The following is a 23,023-nucleotide window of genomic DNA, read 5'->3' on the forward strand; positions in this document are numbered from 1 at the left end:
AACTAGGAAGTTTCCTTCCTTACACATTAGTTTGACACTTATGCATGCAGAGTCGAAAACACGTAAATAACCTTAAGAATAACCTAGAGTTCATCAATAAGTACTAGAGAGGTATGAAAAATGTATAAGTTGGTTGACTAAGCGAACCCAACTTCGTATAGGTTTTGTGGACTTTGGTTTTCAGAAAATACAAGGAAGATTACTGAGGAAGATGAATACAAAGAAAACACAAAGATTTTCAGTGAACACAATACTACCATTATATACTTAAGCACAAAGACAAGGTTTAGTAGAAATATTAAATAATTCCACTAACACTATTGATTCTCGTGATTAAGTGCGTTTATCATAATTTGTTAGCTCTGAAGGATCAACTTGAGAACACTGATGGGGAAGTTGAATTAGCATTTGAGATGTTGTGGTGGAAGTAATAAAAATTGTGCAACAAAGAACACAATGATTTATAGTGGTTCGACCCCAATTGCCTACTCCACTACCTTAGCTTACCACAACTAAAGATTTCCCAAATTCACTTGTAACACCCCTTACCCGAGACCGTCGCCGGAATCGAGTACGAGATGTTATCCAATTTAACTTACCGATTCGGAGCATAAAAATTTGCCTTTAAAATTAAATTCACTGTTCACAACAAAACTGTCTACCTGCGTGACTTTCACTAATTTAATTATAACTCGAGTTACAGAACTCAAAATTTAAATCCGTAAATTTTCCCTGAAACTAAACTCATATTACTACTTACCATAAAATTTTCAGAATTTTTGACTTGGCCAATTAGTACAGTTTATTCATTAAAGTATCCCTGTTTCACAGCTCGACAGATCTGACCTCTTGGCACTAAAATCAATTATCTCTTTGTACAGAATACATATAAGGTTATAGTTTTTTATTTTGAAAATAGACTCACTAAGAAATCTACACATATAAATTATGACCCATAATTCTTTCTGTACAATTTATAATGATTTTATAAAGTCAGAACAGGGACTTCAAAACCATTCTGACCCTGTCTCACTAAAATTCAAATATCTCAAAATACAGAATTTCTTTTCCTACATAATTTCTTTCATATAAAAATAGACTTGATAAGCTTTAATTCCATATATAATTCACTCTCTAATTCCATTTCTACTATTTATGGTGAATTTTTACATTCACGTCACTGCTGCTGTCAAAGAAACTGCTTCTTTGAATTAGTTACCATTTACACATACATAATACCAAAACATAATCTTTACTAACCATTTCAATAGCTAATCTTAGTCATATCATTTGAACATGCTCAAAATGATTAAGACTCTATACATGCCATAGTTCAAACATTTTGAAAAGCACATAATACCGAGATGATTATGATAGTGTGATACGAGCTCCGACGATCCCCACTTCGATCAAGTTCAAATCACTATATAACAAAGGAAAAGAAGAAATGTGTAAGCTATAAATAGCTTAGTAAGTTACATGTAAACAATAATTACTCATTTAATAATTAACACTTTTAACATATAACTAATCAAAACATTTCTTAGCAATTTCAATCACTTACACATGCACAATCTTACCAATTCACTTGCATATACATTTTCACACTTGACATTTCATATTCACTTTAATTCATTATTAATCCCGTTGAACAGTTGGAATATACACGGATACGTAGAGATTTAGCACATAAGTGCCACACTGATATGTAGCCGGTTACCACCGATATGTAGCCGGTTACCACTGAAATGTAGCCAAGCTACCACCGATCAATAACACTGGAATGTCCACGGCTCGCTCACACAAGTCGTCAGTGTCTCGCAACACATGCTAGATCACCCAAGACCCGGGACTCACTGTAACACTGTAACACTGTAACACTGGTCTCTAGTGACATGTCACTTGTATCCAATTCTATTCCTAAGTTCAACCGAGAATTTACACTTAACACTTTATTACTTGAATAATTCATGAACAATTTTCCTTCCACATTCAATATTAATTCACATATCAAATATAATTCACAATTTATACAAATATAACTATTATTTACATATAACTTACCTCGGATGCAAAACGACTATTTTTTTGTAATTTAGTCGATAACTTTATCTTTTCCCCGATCACTTCCACTATTTCTTCTTTCTTGATCTATATTAACACAATTTAATACATTTTATCAACATTTCATTCAAATACAATTCATACACAACATTTTGGCAAATTTACATTTTTCCCTAAACTTTTCAAAATTCCACTTTTGTCCCTAAGCTCGTAAAAATAAAATTCACTAAATTTTTAAATTTCAAACTTCACTAAATCATATTTCATGCTCATAACAGCCCTCAATTTCACAAAATCACAACTTTATGCACACTTTACCATCTTTCACAATTTAGCCCTTTTTCAACATTTTCATCAAAATTCATCTAGTAAAACTTGTAATTAACACTTCAAACATTCATTATCTAACATCACTAATCAATTTACAATTATATCATGAATGGGTCAATTTTAAACTTTAACTTCATTTAAATTAAATGGTAGAAACATGAAATTCAAGCTTCAATAAGCATAAAAATACGAAAATAATCAAAAGCGGGCAAGAAATCACTTACAATTGAGCTTAGGAAGTTCAAGAACCCTAGCTATGGTGACATGAATTTTTTGGCAGCAAACGTCTGATTTTAAGAAGATGAACACTTGTTTTCATCTTTATTTTGTCTTTATTCAATTTGGACAAAATGCCCTTGACCCATTACTTAGATATTTTTCTAGAAATACCCTTTTGTGTCCATAACACTAATTTATGGTCTAATTGCCACATAAACACTTCCAATTTCATGCAATAATTCAATTAAGTCATTTAATCACTAATTAGACACACTTTGCATTTTTCTCAATTTAGTCCTAAAAATTCAATTAAGCACTAAAGCATTAAAATTTTCTATCCATATTTTCACACAATATTTCAATCAATCAGTAACTAATAAAAATTTATAAAATTAAACTATTTCACTTCGGATTTGTGGTTACGAAACCACTATTCCGATTAGGCCCTATTTCGGGCTATCACATCACTAATTTGGAAACCTTTGAGTATAAGGTTTAACCTTATAATCTCCCTTAAGATTTATACCCCAAAATATTAAAATACAACTCGCTTAAAGTTTCTACCCAAACCTTAAGAATTAACTCTTTCTCAAAGAGAAACAAATAAGCAAACAAAGACACAACCTTTACAAGATTAGAATGTTTTCCAATTACGCATAAATATAAAGAACACTTGAGTTAAATGAATACAATGAAAGCTTACAAGTGTTTACAAGAAAATGTATGAAAGAAGTAAGCTCTAAGTTGTTTTTATTGATCTTTAAGCTTTTCACATGTCTCTTGTTGTTGCTAAACCTTTGGAAGATGGTATTTATACCCTCTAATTGATTTCCAACTGTTGTGGTTGTTGTAGAAGTGAATATAGCCGTTGGGGATGAAATACCAGGTCATTAACTTCATCTGCAGCAACGAGTATTGATACCTACTAAAAGGGTATCGATATTTTTGTAATTAATGCTAATTTTAGTGACCGTTGGAGCAGGAATATCAATACCTGAGCTATTTATTGATACTTTTATAAAAAGTATCGATACCAGATCGATACCTAGTGGAGGCTACAAATTCTAGAATGTCAATTTGGTATCGATTAACAAAGGGTATCGTTATCTTGTAGAATATCTATACTTTTTGTCCTGGAGAAATTCTAACTAGTTTGAAAATGATTAAAACATATTTGAAAATGTTTGACTCAATTGAAACCATTTCAACTTAGTTTTATGAAATTGCTAAACTTTACTTTTATTCAAAAACACTTAAATTTGTTATATCAAAACATATTATCCAATAAGGCTTAGTTTAACAATCTCCTCCTTTTGGTATAATAAAACATTTTGTAAATTTATTTTAAATAGATTGCTTCCCTTAATAAAAGTCATTTTCAATTTAAGTTCGCCTATATAAAAATCATTTTCAATTTAAGGCATAAAATTTGAAATAAGCTCAAATTTGACATTCATTTTACTTTGAAAACATAGTCACTAAAATTGGCATATAAGCAATCAATCAACCATAAAATTTACCTTTCTCTTTTCTCCCTTTTTGTTATATCAAAAAAAAGTCAAGTAAAACTTAAGAGGAAAAGAATGTGGCTAGTCTAAAGATAGATATTAAAAATAAAGAACAAATGAACTACCATACCAATCAACATTAAGGTGCAATCACATAGAATTTGAATTTGATCACCCTAAAGCAATGCACCTTACCTACAAACATAGAATTAAGGTTTTGGTACCCAGTATCTTTTGGGTCCATAATCATTAGTCTTCAAAATTCTAGTCCCTTTAGGTATCCATTTTGAAAGAGCTTCCTTGTCTTGAGTAGCACTAAGTCTTTTAGGGACCCATGCACTCTTAACAAGTTTTCCCCTGTAAAATCTTGAGAAACCTCTATGTTTATAGAAAATAAAACTATTTTAACAAAGTTTTGTTTTGAATTTTCTCCTTTTTCAAAACTTTGTTAGAGTGAGCTTTTCCACTCTTAATTCAAACTTAATAGTAATTGGACTTTTACAATTTAGTCTTTGAGCTTTAATTAACTATTTTATCAGCTAAATTACTGAACCATTCTTTACTATATTCTCATATTAACTTTATAAATATTCTTATTTTATATTTATAAACTTCTTTTATGAAAATAGGGTTTCAAATTTGCATTTTTCGGTACCATTAAAAATTGGATTGTTACAATTCATAGGTTGTTCACCATTACACTAGGGAGCAATGCCAGAAAATGTGTGATCAAATTAATAACAACATTTCTACACTAAGTGCCCAAATTTGCATTTCTACACATAAAGAAGGAACGATTTTACCTTTGAGGGAAACACAAGAAAAGATGTCGAATCATTCTCTCCTTGAACACCATCTAAATTACATGATTATGTCATACTATCTCAAGAGGCCTCGACTTATAAATTCACCATGATGAAATAACAAGCAAGAACAACAAATCACCTGAAATTAGCAATGAAACCACTTGAACCTACTCAATTTTAGCTAGCTCTGATACCATGTTCGATATTTCGCTTAGCCAACAAAGAACTAAAACTAAGCTATGAATAATATATATGAAAACAGAAAACAAATTAGGGTCTTACTTCTTTTATTGATAAGGATTAATAATCTCATAATGATGAGATCAAGTCTAATATGTATACAAAGAGGTTATGAGTTGCAAATCCCAGTCAATGCTAACAAGAATCCTACACTAACTTTCACTGCAACAAACTAACAAAAAATACAAAAATATACAACAACTTAGAAACTAACTACTTGACCAATTGAAGAAACTGGAATGCAATTTACCTAAGCTAATATAACACGTGCAAATACATTTCCCTAATGAATACCGATGCCAACCAAGCTAAAACTCAATCGCAATTCAAATACAAACTTTTAATAAATATATATTTCTTAATATAATATTTTTTTTCACCATAATCTAGTGTTTATTAAGACTGAATACCTAACCTGAAAATGATTAATTTCAAAATTACAACAAAATAACCGTAAAAAATAAAAAAGTAAGTTAAAGTGATTCGTCTTGAGTAGAGTATATGCAAGGACAATGACACACAATCCTTGAAACAAATTGCATGCAAATGAAGTAGAATATCAGGGCAACGAAGAAAATCAAATGTCTCAAAAAGCACCTTAATACATATATGATATGCCAATTCAAACTTCATAAACAAGGGTAAAAATATCATTAATATTATGGATGCCCATCAAGATCAAGATAAGTTTTGATGTACTTTAAAATCTAATAGTCATTAGAATCAGATCTCTACTTCATTTATACTTCTTATGCCTATAAATAGAAACTTTGAAGAAGCATTGTAATTATCCCATTGAGCAATAAAATACACTCTCTATTGTTTCCCATATTTTCTTTATTCTTTACTCTCTCTATCTCTCCTTATTTTATAACACGTTATCAACACAATACTCAATTTTTTTCATGATTCTAATCCCATCTTGTCCTTATTTTTCATTTGATAACCCCAAAAAAATTGAAACCCATACCCCAATTGCTTTCTATCCCATTCTAATCCCCCGTTGAAATGCTTTCATTATTTTTCTAACCTAGCATTCAAATTGGTTGCTTGGCTACCCTAAAATTGATGAAAAAAGAGGGTTTCAAACTTGTGCAGCGATTTGCTTAAAGTTCTCAGGAGGAATCAAATTTGATTTTTCTTTCGACTTAAGAATATGAATGATCAACAAAATTTTGTTGGATCCAAAATCAATGGAGACATGTATCTTGTAGATAATGCTACAACACATACGATACTCAAAGATAAAAAATATTTTTCTTATTTAACAATAAGTGATGCTCATATTAATACAATACCAAATAGTTCAAACCTTATTGAAGGCTCCGAAGAGCTATTATATTATTACCTAAAGGTACAAAATTTGTCATTAATGATGCTTTATTTTCCACTAAGTCGCAAAGAAATTTATTGAGTTTTGAAGATATTCGTATTAATGGATATCATATTAGGACTATGAATGAGAAAAATATTGAATATCTATATATTACAAATGTTAAATGTAGAAAGAAATATATTTTGGAAACACTACCTTTTTTTTCATCATGTTTATATTATACACATATTAGTGCAATTGAAGCACATGTTACTACAAACCAGATGTTTGTAGAGCGACATCCTTTTACAGTTTGTCATAACCAGTTAGGTCATCCCGGATCTATTATGATGCGAAGAATAATTGAGAATTCAATTGGGCACCCATTAAAGAACCAAGAGATTTTTGAATTTAAGGATTTCTCTTGTAATGCTTGTTCTCAAGGTAAACTGATCATTAGACCATCACCAGCTAAAGTTGGGACTGAATCTCCTGCATTTCTAGAATGTATTCATGGTGATATATGTGGGCCTATTCATCCATCATGTGGACCATTTAGATATTTTATGGTATTGATAGGTGCATCTAGTAGATGGTCACATGTATGTTTGTTATCAACTCGCAACCTGGCATTTGCAAGACTACTTGCTCAAATAATTCAATTAAGAGCAAAATTTCCAAACTATGCAATAAAAACTATCCGTCTTAATAATGCTAGTGAGTTTGCATCTCAAGCTTTCAATAATTATTGTATGTCAATTGGGATAAAAGTTGAACATCCTGTAGTTAATGTTCACACACAAAACAGTTTAGTTGAATCATTTATCAAACGCCTCTAACTAATAGCTAAGTCATTGCTTATGAAAACAAAGCTCCCTATTACAGCTTGGGGATATGCTATTTTGCATCCAATAGCACTTGTGCACATCAAGCCAACAAGTTATAATAAATACTCCCCATTGCAATTGGCTTTTGATCAGGAGCCAAATGTTTCCTATCTTAGAATTTTTGGATGTGCAGTATATGTTCCAATTGATTCACCACAACGAAAAAATATGGGTCCTCAAAGGAGGTTGGGAATATATGTTGGTTATGAATCTCCTTCTCTAATTAAGTATGTTGAACCATTAACTGGAGATTTATTTACTGCACAATTTGTTGATTATCACTTTGATGAAACAATATTCCCAACATTAGGGGGCGAGAAAATATAGCTTATAAAAGAAATTACATGGAACGAATAATCATTATGTCAATTAGATCCTCATACAAGTCAATGTGAACAAGAAGTTCAAATGATCATACATTTGCAAAACATCGCAATCTGTTAGATTCATTTATTGACCTAAAGAGAATTACAAAATCTCATATACCAGTTGAAAATATTCCAATACAAATTGATATCTCAATATGACAAATTGTTAGTGCAAAAGAAAGTAATCCACGCCTAAAGTGTAGAAGACCAATTGGTTCTAAAGATAAAAATCATCGTAAAAGGAAAGGAGCAAATACTCAAGGTGATTATATTATGGAGACAAGTTCCAAAGAAGAGGTCAAAGATATAAGTCATCATAATCATAAAACCCTAGAAGGGATTCAGGTACCTGAAAATGATGATAACGAAGAGATCTTGATAAGTTATGTTGCTTTAGGGAAAAGAAAGAACTAGAAAAATATAGTTGTCGACAACAATTTTGTATATAATGTTGCTATTGAAGTAGATAAAGAAAATGATGATCCTAAGCCTAAATCTATTGAAGAATGTAGAAATAGAAAAGATTGGCCAAAATGGAAAGATGCAATTTAAGCAGAATTGAATTCACTTTATAAACGTGAGGTTTTTGGACCTGTAGTCCAAACACCCAAAAGTGTAAGCCTGTAGGAAATAAATGGCTATTTGTGCAAAAAAAGAGAAAAAAGTGCAGCCGTAAGATATAAAACACGACTTGTAGCACAAAGATTTTCACAAAGGCTTGACATTGATTATGAAGAGACATATTCTCTTGTGGTGGATGCAATCACATTTAGATATCTTATTAGTCTAGCAGTACGTGAAAAACTTGACATGTATCTAATGGATGTTGTTACAACCTATTTTTATGGTACAGTTGATAGCGAAATTTATATGAAAATCCTGGAAGGACTTAAAATTCCTAAAAAATTTAAAATCCCAGAAGGATACAGAGTTTCTCGAGAAAATTGCTCGATTAGATTAAAGAAAAGTTTACATGGATTAAAACAATCTAAACATATGTGGTACAATCGTCTTAGTGAATACTTGGTAAAAAAAAGATACAAAAACGATCCAATTTGTCCATGTGTCTTTATAAAGAGGTTTGGATCAAATTTTGTGATAATTGTTATTTATGTTGATGATACAAATATTATTGGAACTCCTGAAGAGCTCCAAAATACAACAAATTGTTTAAAGAGAGAATTTGAGATGAAAGATATTTGAAAAAAAAACAAAGTTTTTTCTTGGCTTATAGATTGGGCATTTAAAAGATGGAATTCATGTTCATCAATCAACTTATACAAAAAAGATATTAAAGAAATTTTACATGGATAAAGCACACCCATTGAGTACTTCGATGGTTGTACGATCGGATCAATTTCGTCCTTGCGAGAATGATGAAGAGTTTCTTGGTCCTGAAGTGCCATATCTAAGTGCCATAGGGGCATTGATGTATCTTGCAAACAACACAAGACCTGATATAACTTTCGCTGTAAACGTGTTAGCAAGATTTAGTTATTTTCCAACACGTAGACATCAGAATGGAATTAAACATGTATTTAGATATCTCAGAGGGACCATTGATATGAAGTTATTTTATTCAAATAATTCAAAATCCTTATTAGTCAGCTATGCTGATGCTAGATACTTATCAGATCCACATAAAGGTCGATCTCAAACAGGATATTTATTTACATGTGGGGTACTGTCATATCATGATGTTCAACAAAGCAAACATTAGTTGTCGCTTCTTCAAATCATGCAAAAATAATTGCAATGCACGAGGCAAGTCGAAAATATGTTTGACTAAGGTTATTGACCCAACATATCCAGAAGATATGTAATTTGCCTTTGCAAGAAAAGATGACAATTATCTTATATGAAGATAATGCAGTATATATAGTTCAATTGAATGGTGGTTACATTAAAGGTGACAGAACGAAACATATTTCACCAAAATTATTCTTTACTCATGTTCCTAAGAAAAGAGGTGATATAAATGTTAAACAAATTCGTTCTAGTGATAATTTAGCAAATTTTTTTACTAAGGCATTACTAACTTCTACATTTGAAAGACTACTACACAAGATTGAAATAAGTCAACTCAAAAATGTAATGTAATGTTGTCATTAGGGGGAGTCTAAAAACAAGTCCCATTAGGTTTTACTAGAAATTTTTTTTAACGAGACAGCTTATAACAAAAGATTGTGTGCTCCTTTTTCTTCATTAGGATTTTATCCCAGGGGATTTTCCTAATAAGGTTTTAACGAGGCACATTATTTATCAATAGACATTTAAGAAAGAGTGCTATGAATATTTTATTAAGTGAATGCCCATCAAAATCAAAATAAGTATTGATGTACTTTAAATTCTAATAATGATTAAAATTAGATCTCTATTTCATTTATAGTTCTTATGCCTATAAATAAAGATTTTGAAGAAGCATTATATTTATCCCATTGAGCAATAAAATACAACCTCTATCGCCCCAAATATTTTCTTTGTTCTTTATTTTCTCTATCTCTCTTTATTTTATAACAATTAAGATTTTATAATAAAAATTAAATTACTATTAAAAATAACATGCAAATTCATCCCTATTTATTAAATCAAAGAATAAATTAATCCTTCTATTAAAATTATCATCAATTTCTAATGTTAAAAATTAATCACTGAACATTAACATAAAATACATGTGACATATCATGTATCAGCTGTCACCCATTTCCTCTTGGTACAACACTTCGTATAAAAACCTTCCCATAAACAAAGTGTTTAACAACTTGAAACAGAAACAATTATTGAAATTAGAACTTCAAATATAAAGTACCCCTCAATTCATAAAAACCAACAAATCAGAGAGGCGGCAATGGCATTAGTCACTGCTCTTTTTATCAGCTTTTTTCTAAAGCAAAACTTTCATGGTAAAATAGAAAAATTGTTTGGAGAGCAACTCCCCACTAAATCTGAATTATTTTAACGAAATCTTTGCCAAAATAAACTTCTCCGGACCAAGAGTTTTTCATCACCATCTAAACCTATAAATGGAACCAAAAAGGGAAATATACCCAAAAGTTTAAGCACCACCCGATCCATATTTCTTTCCGAACACAATGAGCTGCAACTTGTCATATCCAGCAAGCACACCAGCACCGGCAATAGCACGAAGAATGTTAGCTCCAGCACCCTTAAATAGAGACTTGGCACCCTCATTTTTCAAGATCTGAGAGAATGCATCAAGTGAGCTCTTGTACTTCACTGCTTCACCAGAGGTCATCATCATTCTTCTACGAACGGTGTCAATCGGGTAGGATGCAAGGCCAGCACCATTCGTGATGAGCCAACCAAGGGCAAAGCTAGCAAAGAAACTATCCTGCAATTATCAGAGAGGGAAACACAAAGCAACTTGTCACAACATTACTTACAGAAGTAACATTTACAAGCTCAATGAGTGAAAAAAATAATAATAACTTACATACAAATAAGGAACAGTTTAACTAGATAATTTTGTCATATAAACAAACTGCAATCAGAATTATTTAACCACACAGGATAAAAACAATTTTATATTCACATAGCTATCAAACAACAAACTAACCTGCATCTTTCCTGTCAAAACCACTGGCTTCAGGGAGTCGTACATTCCAAAGTATAGACCACGGTAAACAATGATTCCAACACATGAGATATTGAAACCACGGTAAAGCCCAGCAATACCATCAGATTTTAAAGTCTTCCTGTAGACATCAACAAGGCCATTGAATTGCCTCTCTCCTCCCTTCTTTGCAGCCTTTGCATCATTGGCAAGACGGGTTCGCGCATAGTCCAAGGAGTAGACAAACAGAAGGGAAGAAGCACCAGCAGCTCCTCCAGATGCCAAGTTACCAGCAAACCATTTCCAGTAACCATCTCTGTCTTTCTTGAAGTTGAAAAGCCTCTTGAAGTAGTCCTTGAAAGCAAAGTTCAAGGCCTGTTGCCCAAGGAACAACGCGATAGGTGTAAAACACAAGAGCAAATCAAATTAATTCAACACAAAAACAATAGTTACAATTGCTATGCTAACCTGAGTGGGGAAATAACGAATAACGTTTGCGGTGTTTCCTCTCCACAAAGAGGCAAATCCTTCATCCTTAATCGTTCGCTTGAAACAATCACCAATACCCTTGTAGGGTTCAGAGAGCCTACCACTTTTAATCATTTCATCCTGGTTCTGAATCAAAAGCTTAACACGCTCAATTGGAGCAGCAGCTGTCTTAGATACAGCAGCAGAAACTCCACCCATAAGGAAATCAACAGCAAAGCCGGTAAACCCTTTCTCTGCAGGAGCTTGAATACAAATAGCAGATGCTGTTGATGGAACCATAGGCATGTCACTGGTAACTCCACAAGCTCGGACAATAGGGTACTGCAGTGCAGCATTGGAGCAATTTTGATATGCAACATTTCTTTGGTAGAGAGCAGGCATACGGAAAGACCCATCATACCCTTGAAAATCTTGGGAATTGCTAAAACGAGTGAGCTGCCCTGCTAACTTCTGCATGACAGTTGGGTGTTGAGCCTGATCCATGCTGACTTCCCTGCAAGAAAGCTGGCGAGTCAATTAAAAATGAAAAGAAATGTCTGCTACTCGAAACAAACATATCAATGCATCAATTGTAAAAATTGACAACACAGTCAGATGTAAGATCATGGACACAAAAGTGCTATAACCATGAAAACTACCTAAAACTCAAAATATCTTGCAGAATGAAAATTTTGTAGCAAGCACAAGCAAAAGATGCAACAAGGTAAACTAAAGGGGATATACATCTAGACGAAAATAATACGAAGCAAAATGACAAGCAAAAGCAACCCGGTCACAAGAATTTAATCATCACACTAGCATTATGCAGAAAACAACTATTTACAACTAATAAATAGCAAGCAAAAAACCGTAGGATCAAATGAAATACATGGCCATTTTAAAAACATCCCAACCAGTCCTAGATATAACAAATAGATCAGGTAAGCTGACATTCATAGATTGCTATATTACTATCTTACAAAATATTAGAAGATACGAACAATAAACATCAACCACAGTCTATCACCTGACTAACATAAGTAAATGTATTCTAAATGCAAGTATTGCACTATGAGGTGACAAATCTCTGAGGAAAAGGTTTGAAAATGTTTAAACTACAATTACATAACATGTTGCCTCCTATTAAAGTAAGCAGTAGCGCCTGAGCTTAAGGGAGTGAAACGATCCATTTTAAAAGGTCAGAAAGAATTAGCTTAAAAGTAACGCAAAGCAACAAACAAGAGAAATATAAGATTCGTAACGCAGTACCAATAACCGAAAGCAACAGGTCGGAAGAATCCAATTACAAGTGAGAGTCAGATGCAGATCGGACAGATTTTCAGGCCACCGATTGCACTCAAAGGCAGTATATACCAATAGATCTAATGAATCAATACTAAATTTTACAGATAACATTGTATTTACTGCTGAAAACATATCAGATCAAACGTGGACAAAATTATTTAAAATTCATTTCTCGGCAAACAAAATTTATAACAGATCTACGAATAATGATGAATAGTAGAACAGTAAGCTAACAGTTGAACAGTAGTATAGATCTATGAGAAAAGTAAGGAACTAGAATAAGTAAACAGCAGAAAGAAAGAACATCGGATCTGATATGTTGGGATATTTTAGAGTAATAATATTTTACCTTAAGAGTAGAGCGTGATTGGTGGCCACAAGAGATTGTGGGAGGACTCCGCCTTCTCTTTCGGTCTGCGTTGAAAGGGAAGGACAGAGGAAAAAAGGATTTTCCTTTTTCCTTCGGGTTTTGTGGAGAGGCGAGCGAGGACCATACTGCCGCTTTTATGATCTTTATACTGGTGGCGGTAAGATTAGTTATTTTAGCGGTGAGATTGGTATTGTAGCAGTGAGATTAGAAATAGCGGTGGAGTGTATGTTTGGATTCAAACGCAGCTGTAGCGGTGAGGTGAAAATAGAAAATGATTTTTAAGGATATTAGATTAAAAATGATATATAATAGATGTTTTTAAAATTATTTAACAATTGCAAAATTAATAAATGATTAAAAATTATTACAATTATATTTATTTTCAATAATAAATAATTAAAAATAAATTATTACAATTACATAAATATGCTACTGCTGGTTTTTACTAATTCCTAGCACTTAAGTTTCTGAACAGCTCAGTTTAACAAGAAGGTTTAACAGTGTTACTCAATTGGACTAATTTCGTTATCTATGTTTGTATGAAATTTTGCCTACATACCAAATCCTTTAAAATGTTTTACTAATTTGAACAATATTATAACACATTGGGGGTGATAAAAATTAACTTAAACTTTAAGTTTAATTTAGTTTAACATTGGAGTTATAATATAAGATTAAAGACGTCAAAATATGACTTAATAACATTAACAATTGTTAAATCCTGTTTAACCTACAATCAATCAAAACATTATTTCAACAGAAATTGGATAAAATATTTTTTAAAATGTAACATTCATATTTTCAAAATATTTTTATACTTTTCATTTCATTCTTACCATTTATATAATAAATCAAATTTAAATATATAATTTCTGCTTCATTTATATTGAAACCCAAGGCATACACTTCAAATCTAGATCCATGTTTCCAACATCACACTAGTGTATTTGTCCAATGGATTGGAATATTCATCAGAAGAGAAAATGCAAAATGATTCACATTTGAGCTAAAGATGAAGCAATGCAATGATAAATGAAAAATGATTCATTTCTTAATTTCAGAAGAAATCCAATAGAAACCACATGTTCAATTCTTCATCAACATATCTGATTCATTTCTTATTGTTAATGGTTCAAAAACCATCAGAAGCTTGAACGAGTCAATTATATCATTCATCATCCAACTACTGTTGCATCTGGATTAATACAAGCATGCTGATTAACTGAAAAAGAAAAACCAAACAAATAAACAAAATGTGGACAACAACCCTTATTAATGTCGGAAACCCCAAAACTGCAACCCCTTTTAACTTCAAGTGTCTCAAGAAATTGCTATGCTACAATACCTGCATTTGTTCAATAACAAGCTACTAAGAGAGTGAATCAGATGGGACTGCTGCACCATTAAATTCAGCCATAAGTGCTCAGAGGCCTGTTCACATGCCAGAAACATTTTTAAAATCGGTAATATCAGCTTCGTAACAACATAAGTATAAGATACAATCTCACTGAGATTACTGGTGCAAGGAATTATATATGGATTACAGATTAATATAACATGTAAGCCTTTTCCAACTATTGGAAGGTCAGCTATACAGACCATATAGCAATACTACACTATTTTATCCTTTGAGACTGAATTATCGGTAAAGCTAAGAAAAAGTGAGGTCCTTTCTTGTAGGTTCAAATATGAATCTAACTTGAAACAAAACGAACATACAAAACAATTCAAGAAATCAGGTGATAAAAAAATAGTGCATTTAAATATCTTGAAACCTCGTACTTATAATTTATAACCAGAATTGAAGAATGGAAGGAATTTCTAGAATGTAACCATGCACTTATAGTATATGGATGGTATAAAATCCAAGATATATACAAGCATCCTCCACCCGAAGATAGTAGAAATGCTCCACTGCAGTTTACTTTGCATTGCAAACAGAGAGAGAGCAACTTTATAGATCCAATCTCTATGGAATACAAATAACAAGAACATGTAGGAGGATCTAACCTTTTCTGCTAGCACTAGAAGTTCAGAAATGAAACTTGGCCTTAGAAATATATTCAATGGAATAAAGTAAGAAACTCCAAATGCTAATAATATCATATAAAACAAGCAAATAACAGGATCAAATCAAATATAAAAAAGGACTAGAGAGCCACTTAAGTTAAACTGGCACTTAAAAACGTTACAGCTCTACTATACGTCCAAGAAACACCCTTCACGTGGTATATATTACAACCATGCATATACGAACATGGTAGCTTACTGATCTTTCAGCATTATTATCAAGAGTGATATATGTTCTGTAATGAATAGAATGAAATTGGAGAAGGAAGAAAACATTTACCCATTAAAACTTTGTTACCTTCTCTTCCAAACCAATGACTTCAGAAGCCAATATATTAGCACGTTCATCAGCTGCATTACATTCCAGTCGTGCATTTGCATATTCCATTTTAAAAGACTCGAGCTCTGCCTGCAATACCAAACACCAGACATAGCAAGAATAAAAAAAGGTATACGTTGAAATAGAATGTTGTTGACATTTTAAAAAGTATTTGTAACAAGCTCCCTAACAATTTGAACATCACCAGACAAAGAACACAAGAGAATAAAATGCAGATCAGCATACATACAACATAGCATTTTAAAATACAGCATAGCATTTTTAAATACAACATAAAACTGAATTCATCCTGTGCACCATCCTTTGCAACAAAAGAAAACCATTGAAAATAAAGACTTTATTGATCAGACTATTGAAGAGTCATAAAAGAAGTTACAGGAGTCTAACAACAAAAATTCCCACTGCAAGCATCTTTAGAAGCAAAAGTTTGCAACATTGATCATAAGAACAACTCCGATTCTACAGAATAGCAAATAAACTCACCGATTCTACAGAATAGCAAATAAACTCACCGATTCTACAGAATAGCAAGGAATCATAAGAACAACTCCGATCAAGAACTTTTGCTCCTGTCAATCCAAGAACACAGAATTTTTAAAAAAATGCAAAACCAAATAAGGAAAAAAATGAAAATTTCAATTAGAAAAAAAGAGAAACACAAAAACTTACCTCGGGATTCTTGTATGGAGAAAGATGCTCGAAAATAAGAAACAATGAAAGGAAAATTGTTATGACTGAAAATTGTTAGAAATCAAAGAACGACCATCGCCTTAAGCCAAGACCCAGCGAAGAATTCATGGTAGATTTGCCTGAGAAAGAGAGAAAGAGAGGAAACAAAACAGAATATGCTGAGAAGAGAAGATGAAAAATGCAACTGAAGAATATATGGGTAAAAGAGGAAAACAAAAAAGCAATTGAAGTTGCTAAATTTTTACTGGAACAAAGTGGGAGGCCTGCTCAGCTCAGGCCCGATGTGCGTAAGCAATAATTCATTACAGTTAGAGGTTCACTGGATCTGAGCGCTTCTAAATTTTGACATGCCTTTATCACCGTCCTTTACGTCTACCGGAAGAACTGGATGCATTTCTCTTCTCCCTTTTTTTTTTAAATAATTTTAGGTTAAAATATGTGATAAATTTTTACTTTTATAAATTTTAAATTTTAGTTTTATATTTTTATATTTAAGAATTTAACCTTTTATATTTTAGATTTTAAAATTTAAGTCCAACAACTTTGTTAATTTTTTGGTTAGATTTAAGTTAATTACAACATCATTTTACATAATTAGCAAGTGAGTTTTTTTTCAAAATTATAACAGTATTAATGATTAACTTGAATTTTAAAATATGAAAATTAGAATAATTAAATTTCTAAAAAAATAAAAGGACTAATTTCTTAATTTTAAAAAGTATATTAATTAAGTTTTTCGTACATGTATGTAAAATAAGTTTCAAATATTCGAAATCTATAAAAGTTTGAAGAAAAATACATTATACTTCAAATTTAGAGGAAAAATGGTAAAAAAAATTATTTTCTTACTAAGCACCAATATGAAGAAGAAAGATGATAAAATCTCTTCATCTTTTCTTTTCTTTTATATATATTATTATATTACTTAAAAATATTATTATGTTAAGTAAACAATTAAATAAACATTAATTTATTATTATTTAATAAAAATATTATCTAAAAGTCATTAAGAGTAATTTAGCTGTTTCAAGAAGATTTTTCATTACTTTTATCAAGAATATAGTTTTTAATATTATTTTTAATATTAGAGGCGAATACATAAAAAAAATTATAAAACTTTTAAACTTTGGGAGAGTCGAGCCATAATGTAAATTTACAAAAATTTTACACTTTAGGGGCCATTGGCCGCCACTGTATTGATGAATGGACAAGTAAGCAATGTGATTTTATTGTTTTGAAGGCTAATTCCGTACTTTGCTATGTAAGAAAAGAATCGAAATATGGAAGAAACAAAAAAATTGAGAAATATTTTTAGTGAGTTTAATTATTTTTAAAGTATTGAAAAAATATTTTTTATATGTTAATAATTTATTTTATGTATATGTTTATATAATCAAGTATTTTTTAATGTATTTAAAGTATTTGAAGTCTTATTTTATTGTATCTAATTTAGTGCTAGCAGAGAACTAGCGTATGCTTGTTAATGTTATGCATTAGTCGTCACTGATTTACTTCTGTTCTACTCTCTTTTAGTAAAAAATTTATAAATTTACTTTTTTACATATATTTTACGTATACTAAATTTTCTTGGTGTGAAACATTTTATATTAAAAATATTTATACAATTATTTTAGCAAAAGATTACTGATGGAGTGGTAAGATATTTTTATTTAAATTTGTTGGTCTCATGTTCTATTTTCAAATAATGTTTAATTGAAATATTGTATAAAAGTATTAAATAACAAGAATGCCCTTATAATAATATTAATTACCTTTTATAGTAAAGGTATTTTAGTAATTTCAAAATTAAGTTATGTCGAGTTGATAACACCAACTCAGTCAACCATTTTATATATAGTACTGAGATATATATGTGTGTATATATTGGTGTATTTGGTTATTTATGTTATCTTTAGTAATGTATTTTAATTATTTAATGTTATTTTTCGTCTAAATTTTATTCATTTTTAATAACTTTTCCATATAATTCAATTAGAGAAAATGTGTTTTCATGTAATTTTGTGACTTAGTTCATGAGATATTTTTCATTTTTGTTAGTGTTGAGGATCGACCCGATTAAGTAACGAACAAGTAAAAAAATAGTAGAAGAATTTGATAAATTGAACACACAAATTTAACACCTCTCCAAAGAGGATAAAAAATCACGAGCAAAGATAATTTTACTATAATGGCAAAAGAACGAAGAGTACAAAGATTAGAACTTTTTATTATTTAATTTAAATTATTATTATTTAATTTAAGTTAGAGTTAAATAGAAAATTAATAATTTAATTTAAGTATAATTAAAATAAATTATTAATTTAATAATTTAGAATTTCGATTTTATTATTTTCTTTTCATTCATCATTCAAATTCTATTTATTTCATTCAAGTTACATTACAGATTACAGAAGTTTGACTGACCCCCCTCTAATTTTTTTTTTTTTCATTTTGGCAACTTATACTTCTATATTATTGAATGTGTCTCAAAATTTGAAAAATTTGTGGGAGGGGTCATTTTTGGATCCAGAATGGATAGATTCAAGAAATAAGAGAATTAAGGATACCCACTAGAAAAACTAATCCAATCCATAAAGATGTACCGGAAAATACAATATTTTTGTTACTCAACCAACCATCAGGAGAAGCAAATACAACAGGTACACTAATCAGTAAGATTGACGAAGTAGCAATTAATGATAAAAACTAAACCCCGAAACCCGAAAAACAAAGAACCTGAAAAACGTAAACGCAAAATTCTCCAAAATTGTTATGAGTTCTAATCTCTAATGAGTGTACTTTCTAAGGTTGTAAAAAAGCCTATTTATAGGCTAAATTTATAGGTAAAATAATAATAAAATAATCTAGACTAATCAGAGTTTGATTGGAACAAATAAACAGAGTTTATTTGGAAGATTATTTATCAAATTTGACTGAAATAGAAGTCATACTCAACAAATCTCCACCTTGACTCATATTTCCACAACGCCATCTTTGTCAAAACTCGCCACGGGCCTATCTTGAACTATGCAAGGAATGAACTAAGTTGAATTTGTGCTTAAAAACTAGAAGACTTCTAGCCTTCGACTTGTACACTACCAAATCAAAATTAACCTGAGTCTGATTTTCACTAACAGAGTGCCTTAAATTTTTAAAACTTGCATCCAAAAGAGAATATCTCTTCAACGAAATAGTCATACCTTTTTCCCTCCTATGACCAAGTTGCCTCCGCTCCAAACAAGTTGACTTCAACTCTGTAACGGACGAGGGACGTCCGATTTCACCAATCACTGTAGAACCTTCCAGAATATAAAGACGACCAATTCTTTTACTTTTTAACAAAACGAGATCCCCATGAGACACCTTAATGCCGCTCGACTCGATGTTGATTTTGCAACCTTTCGAGTCTAAAATACCCAAGAAGATGAGATTCTTTCGTAAATCAAGTACATACTTGACATCTGAGAGTGTCTTAATCGTCCCATTGTGCATCCTAATTTTAACAGTACCAATGTGGAGAACCATTCTCTATTGGGACACATGTGGAAAGAACATCTAGAAATAATCATCCTCTATTGGGACACATGTATGAATCGTTTCCCATGAGCACAACTCCACCTTCAACCGAACTATATGTGGAGAACCATTCTCTATTGGGACACATGTGGAAAGAACATCTCGAATCTAGGATCCACTCGGACGTAAGCTCGGAGCTTTTGTTCGTTGACACTAACAAGAAATCATCACCACTTTCGTCAGTCAAATTAGCACCAGCTACATAATCCTCTTTACTCTCAGTTGCCCTTTTATTTCGCAATTTATAACAATTTGCTTTGAAGTGACCTAACTTCTTACAATAGCGACACCTTTTGCCTCGTTTCTTTGATGCTACCAAAACGGAAGCTTACCTATCTCCCTTGCTATTCAAACCAAACTTATTGTCGAGTTTGTCTTTACTCAACAAATGACCCTTCACATCCTCAAACGAGAGTTTGTTTCTGCCATAAATCAGAGGCTCCCTGAAAGACTTGTATAAAGGGGGTAAAGAATACAATAATAGCATAGCTTGATCTTCATCGTCAATCTAAACCTCAACGTTATTTAAATCATTTAAAATGGTAATGAATTGATTGATGTGACCTTTAAAAAGCTCACATTCGTTCATGCGAAATGTAAATAGACATTGTTTCAACACTAAACGGTTAGCTAAAGACTTAGTCATATAAAGATATTCTAACTTTTTCCACAAGGCGGATGAGGTCTTCTCCATCAATACCTCCTTCGATACCCTATTTGCAAGGCAAATTGGATTGCAGACAAGGCCTTTTCATCAAGCTCCTCCCATTCTGAACTAAAATTGCCATCATCCGAACTTGCCACAGATTGAAATTTGTGACACTATTGAACTTCTCAATGTCACTTGTTGCCATCTCTGAACGAGCTGATCTATGAAAATTGAACTAGCTTTGATATCACTTGTAACACCCCTAACCCGTATTTGTCTCCGAATTAAGGTTACGAGGCATTACTGTACGAAACACAACTCAATGCAGTCATTAAAAATAAATTTAACATTTATATGCAATTCGTTTGAATACAGGTTTAAAACAACTATTTCCAAATCAAAATATATGTATTATAATAAAATAAATATATGAATTTAAATATATATAAGTAAGCATAATTAAAAATTTTACTTAAACCATTTAAAACAAAACTTAGAATTTCAATCCAGCTAAACCATAAGAAAATAAGTCATATTCGTATGGCTATTAATTATATTTACAATACATCAAAGTACGAGTTTCAAAATATCGTCTAGCCTATACATGCCATAAGTTAAAGTTTAAACATTTCAATACCGAGACAATAAACAGAGTGATGAACTTGCTGACGATCCCCAAGCTTGAAGCTTGATATTTAAGTCTATAAATTCGAAAGACATAAACAAACAAAGTATGCTTTTACAACTTAGTAAGTTTATAGCATATCAAAAATGTAAAAAAATGATTATAAAATTCCCTTTTGTACTCTTAACGAGTTCGCAAATACCATATATGTTAACAATTACACATAGTCAAATACATACATAATTATCAAGACTTAAAACCGAATGCATACACTCTATAAACATGAATCGCGAATGCATATATACATATATACATGACAAATATTAGAACCAAATATATATACACTTTAAACATATTAGCGAATGCATATATACATATGGTTAAAAATATTATAACCAAATGTGTACATGTATTTACCACATACATATATCCAAAGTCATATATGTACTTATCATGCACATACAATCGAATATATATAACTTTATCAATCACATTTCATATCTCATTATACATGTATATATATCGATCATAAACTTTTAACCTAACTCATATTTATGCATATAACCAAATGCATTCTTATTCAACTTTTACTTATAAACAAATATTTAGACATATATGTATTCGCAATTGCACATAAGAATACTCATCAGTTTCTTATACCAAATGCACCCATATAAATATATATATATGTATATATATGTACTTTTTAACTACACTTAACAGATGCATATATATATCAACCACCTTTGTCGAATTTATGCACAACATCTTCAAACACATAAATCTGAACAATTGACACAATTTCAACAGATTCACCGGCATCAAGACTGCTAGACGTAAAGTCTGAAACATTTCACCGGCATCAAGCCTGCTAGACGTAAAGTCTGAATTATCTCATTGACAATAATCCTTTTAGGCACTAAGCTCAAACACTCAATTCACCCAAATATTACTCATTTTCGAACTATATAGGTATATAAATTCCATGCTTAAATATTCAGCTCAAAACTCATAATTTATATCTTTGAAACACATGAATATATATATATATATATAAACTCAACCACCAAATCCAATTTGATAATTCAATAAATTAATCGAACACATTTATGCATAACCTTATACTTCAAATCCTACTACAAATATCATACTATTTAACTAAAAATATTCTTGAATAATATACATTTTACATTTGAACATATTAAAATTATACATATATATACATAATCGAAACTAACATATACAAATATCATCTAATAATAAATTTCAAAACTAAATCTTATACATGTATACATATATATATACTCAAACCGCATATACTTTTATAATGACACATCTTAATTGATTTAAAAGTATATATATACATGTATATTTACATGTTTATTCAAAATTACTTACACAAATATAACATACATTTTATAAATCTAGTCCAAAGGTTTCTACATATATATATCTATGTATTTTTTCAATCCCTAAGTACACATATATACATATACATATCTTTGATTAAATCAATAATTTATACATGTATATACGTGTATGAATTCAAACCTTGTATATATATAAAACTCTTATACTTCAACTAAATTCAATAACATTTATGTATATACTTATATACC

The 23,023-nt window shown here is 30.9% G+C and overlaps 2 protein-coding genes across 6 annotated transcripts; both read right to left on the reverse strand.

Annotated features, from left to right (window-relative positions):
• Nucleotides 1-10,365: 10,365 nt before the first annotated feature.
• LOC105791782 (ADP,ATP carrier protein 1, mitochondrial) lies at nt 10,366-13,594 on the reverse strand. Its single transcript, XM_012620014.2, has 4 exons — nt 13,434-13,594; nt 11,780-12,293; nt 11,315-11,686; nt 10,366-11,089 (listed from the first exon to the last, which is right to left on the reverse strand). Exons 2-4 carry the CDS (start codon nt 12,281-12,283, stop codon nt 10,793-10,795), a joined length of 1,173 nt encoding a protein of 390 aa, XP_012475468.1. The 5' UTR covers nt 12,284-12,293; nt 13,434-13,594; the 3' UTR covers nt 10,366-10,792.
• Nucleotides 13,595-14,480: 886 nt separating this feature from the next.
• LOC128042893 (protein BLISTER-like) lies at nt 14,481-16,952 on the reverse strand. Of its 5 annotated transcripts, none has more exons than XR_008198416.1 (6): nt 16,800-16,952; nt 16,534-16,673; nt 16,377-16,433; nt 15,805-15,933; nt 14,800-14,885; nt 14,481-14,676 (listed from the first exon to the last, which is right to left on the reverse strand). XR_008198416.1 is itself a non-coding variant. In XM_052634268.1 (6 exons), exons 3-6 carry the CDS (start codon nt 16,401-16,403, stop codon nt 14,673-14,675), a joined length of 228 nt encoding a protein of 75 aa, XP_052490228.1. In that variant the 5' UTR covers nt 16,404-16,433; nt 16,534-16,673; nt 16,800-16,952; the 3' UTR covers nt 14,481-14,672. The 5 variants fall into 5 exon arrangements, 2 of the variants coding, with proteins under 2 accessions (XP_052490228.1, XP_052490227.1); XM_052634268.1 differs by having other exon boundaries at nt 15,823-15,933; XR_008198417.1 differs by lacking the exon at nt 14,800-14,885 and having other exon boundaries at nt 14,481-14,799.
• Nucleotides 16,953-23,023: the final 6,071 nt, after the last annotated feature.

The sequence above is a fragment of the Gossypium raimondii genome, chromosome 8 (assembly GCF_025698545.1).
Source record: "Gossypium raimondii isolate GPD5lz chromosome 8, ASM2569854v1, whole genome shotgun sequence".
NCBI lineage: Eukaryota > Viridiplantae > Streptophyta > Magnoliopsida > Malvales > Malvaceae > Gossypium > Gossypium raimondii.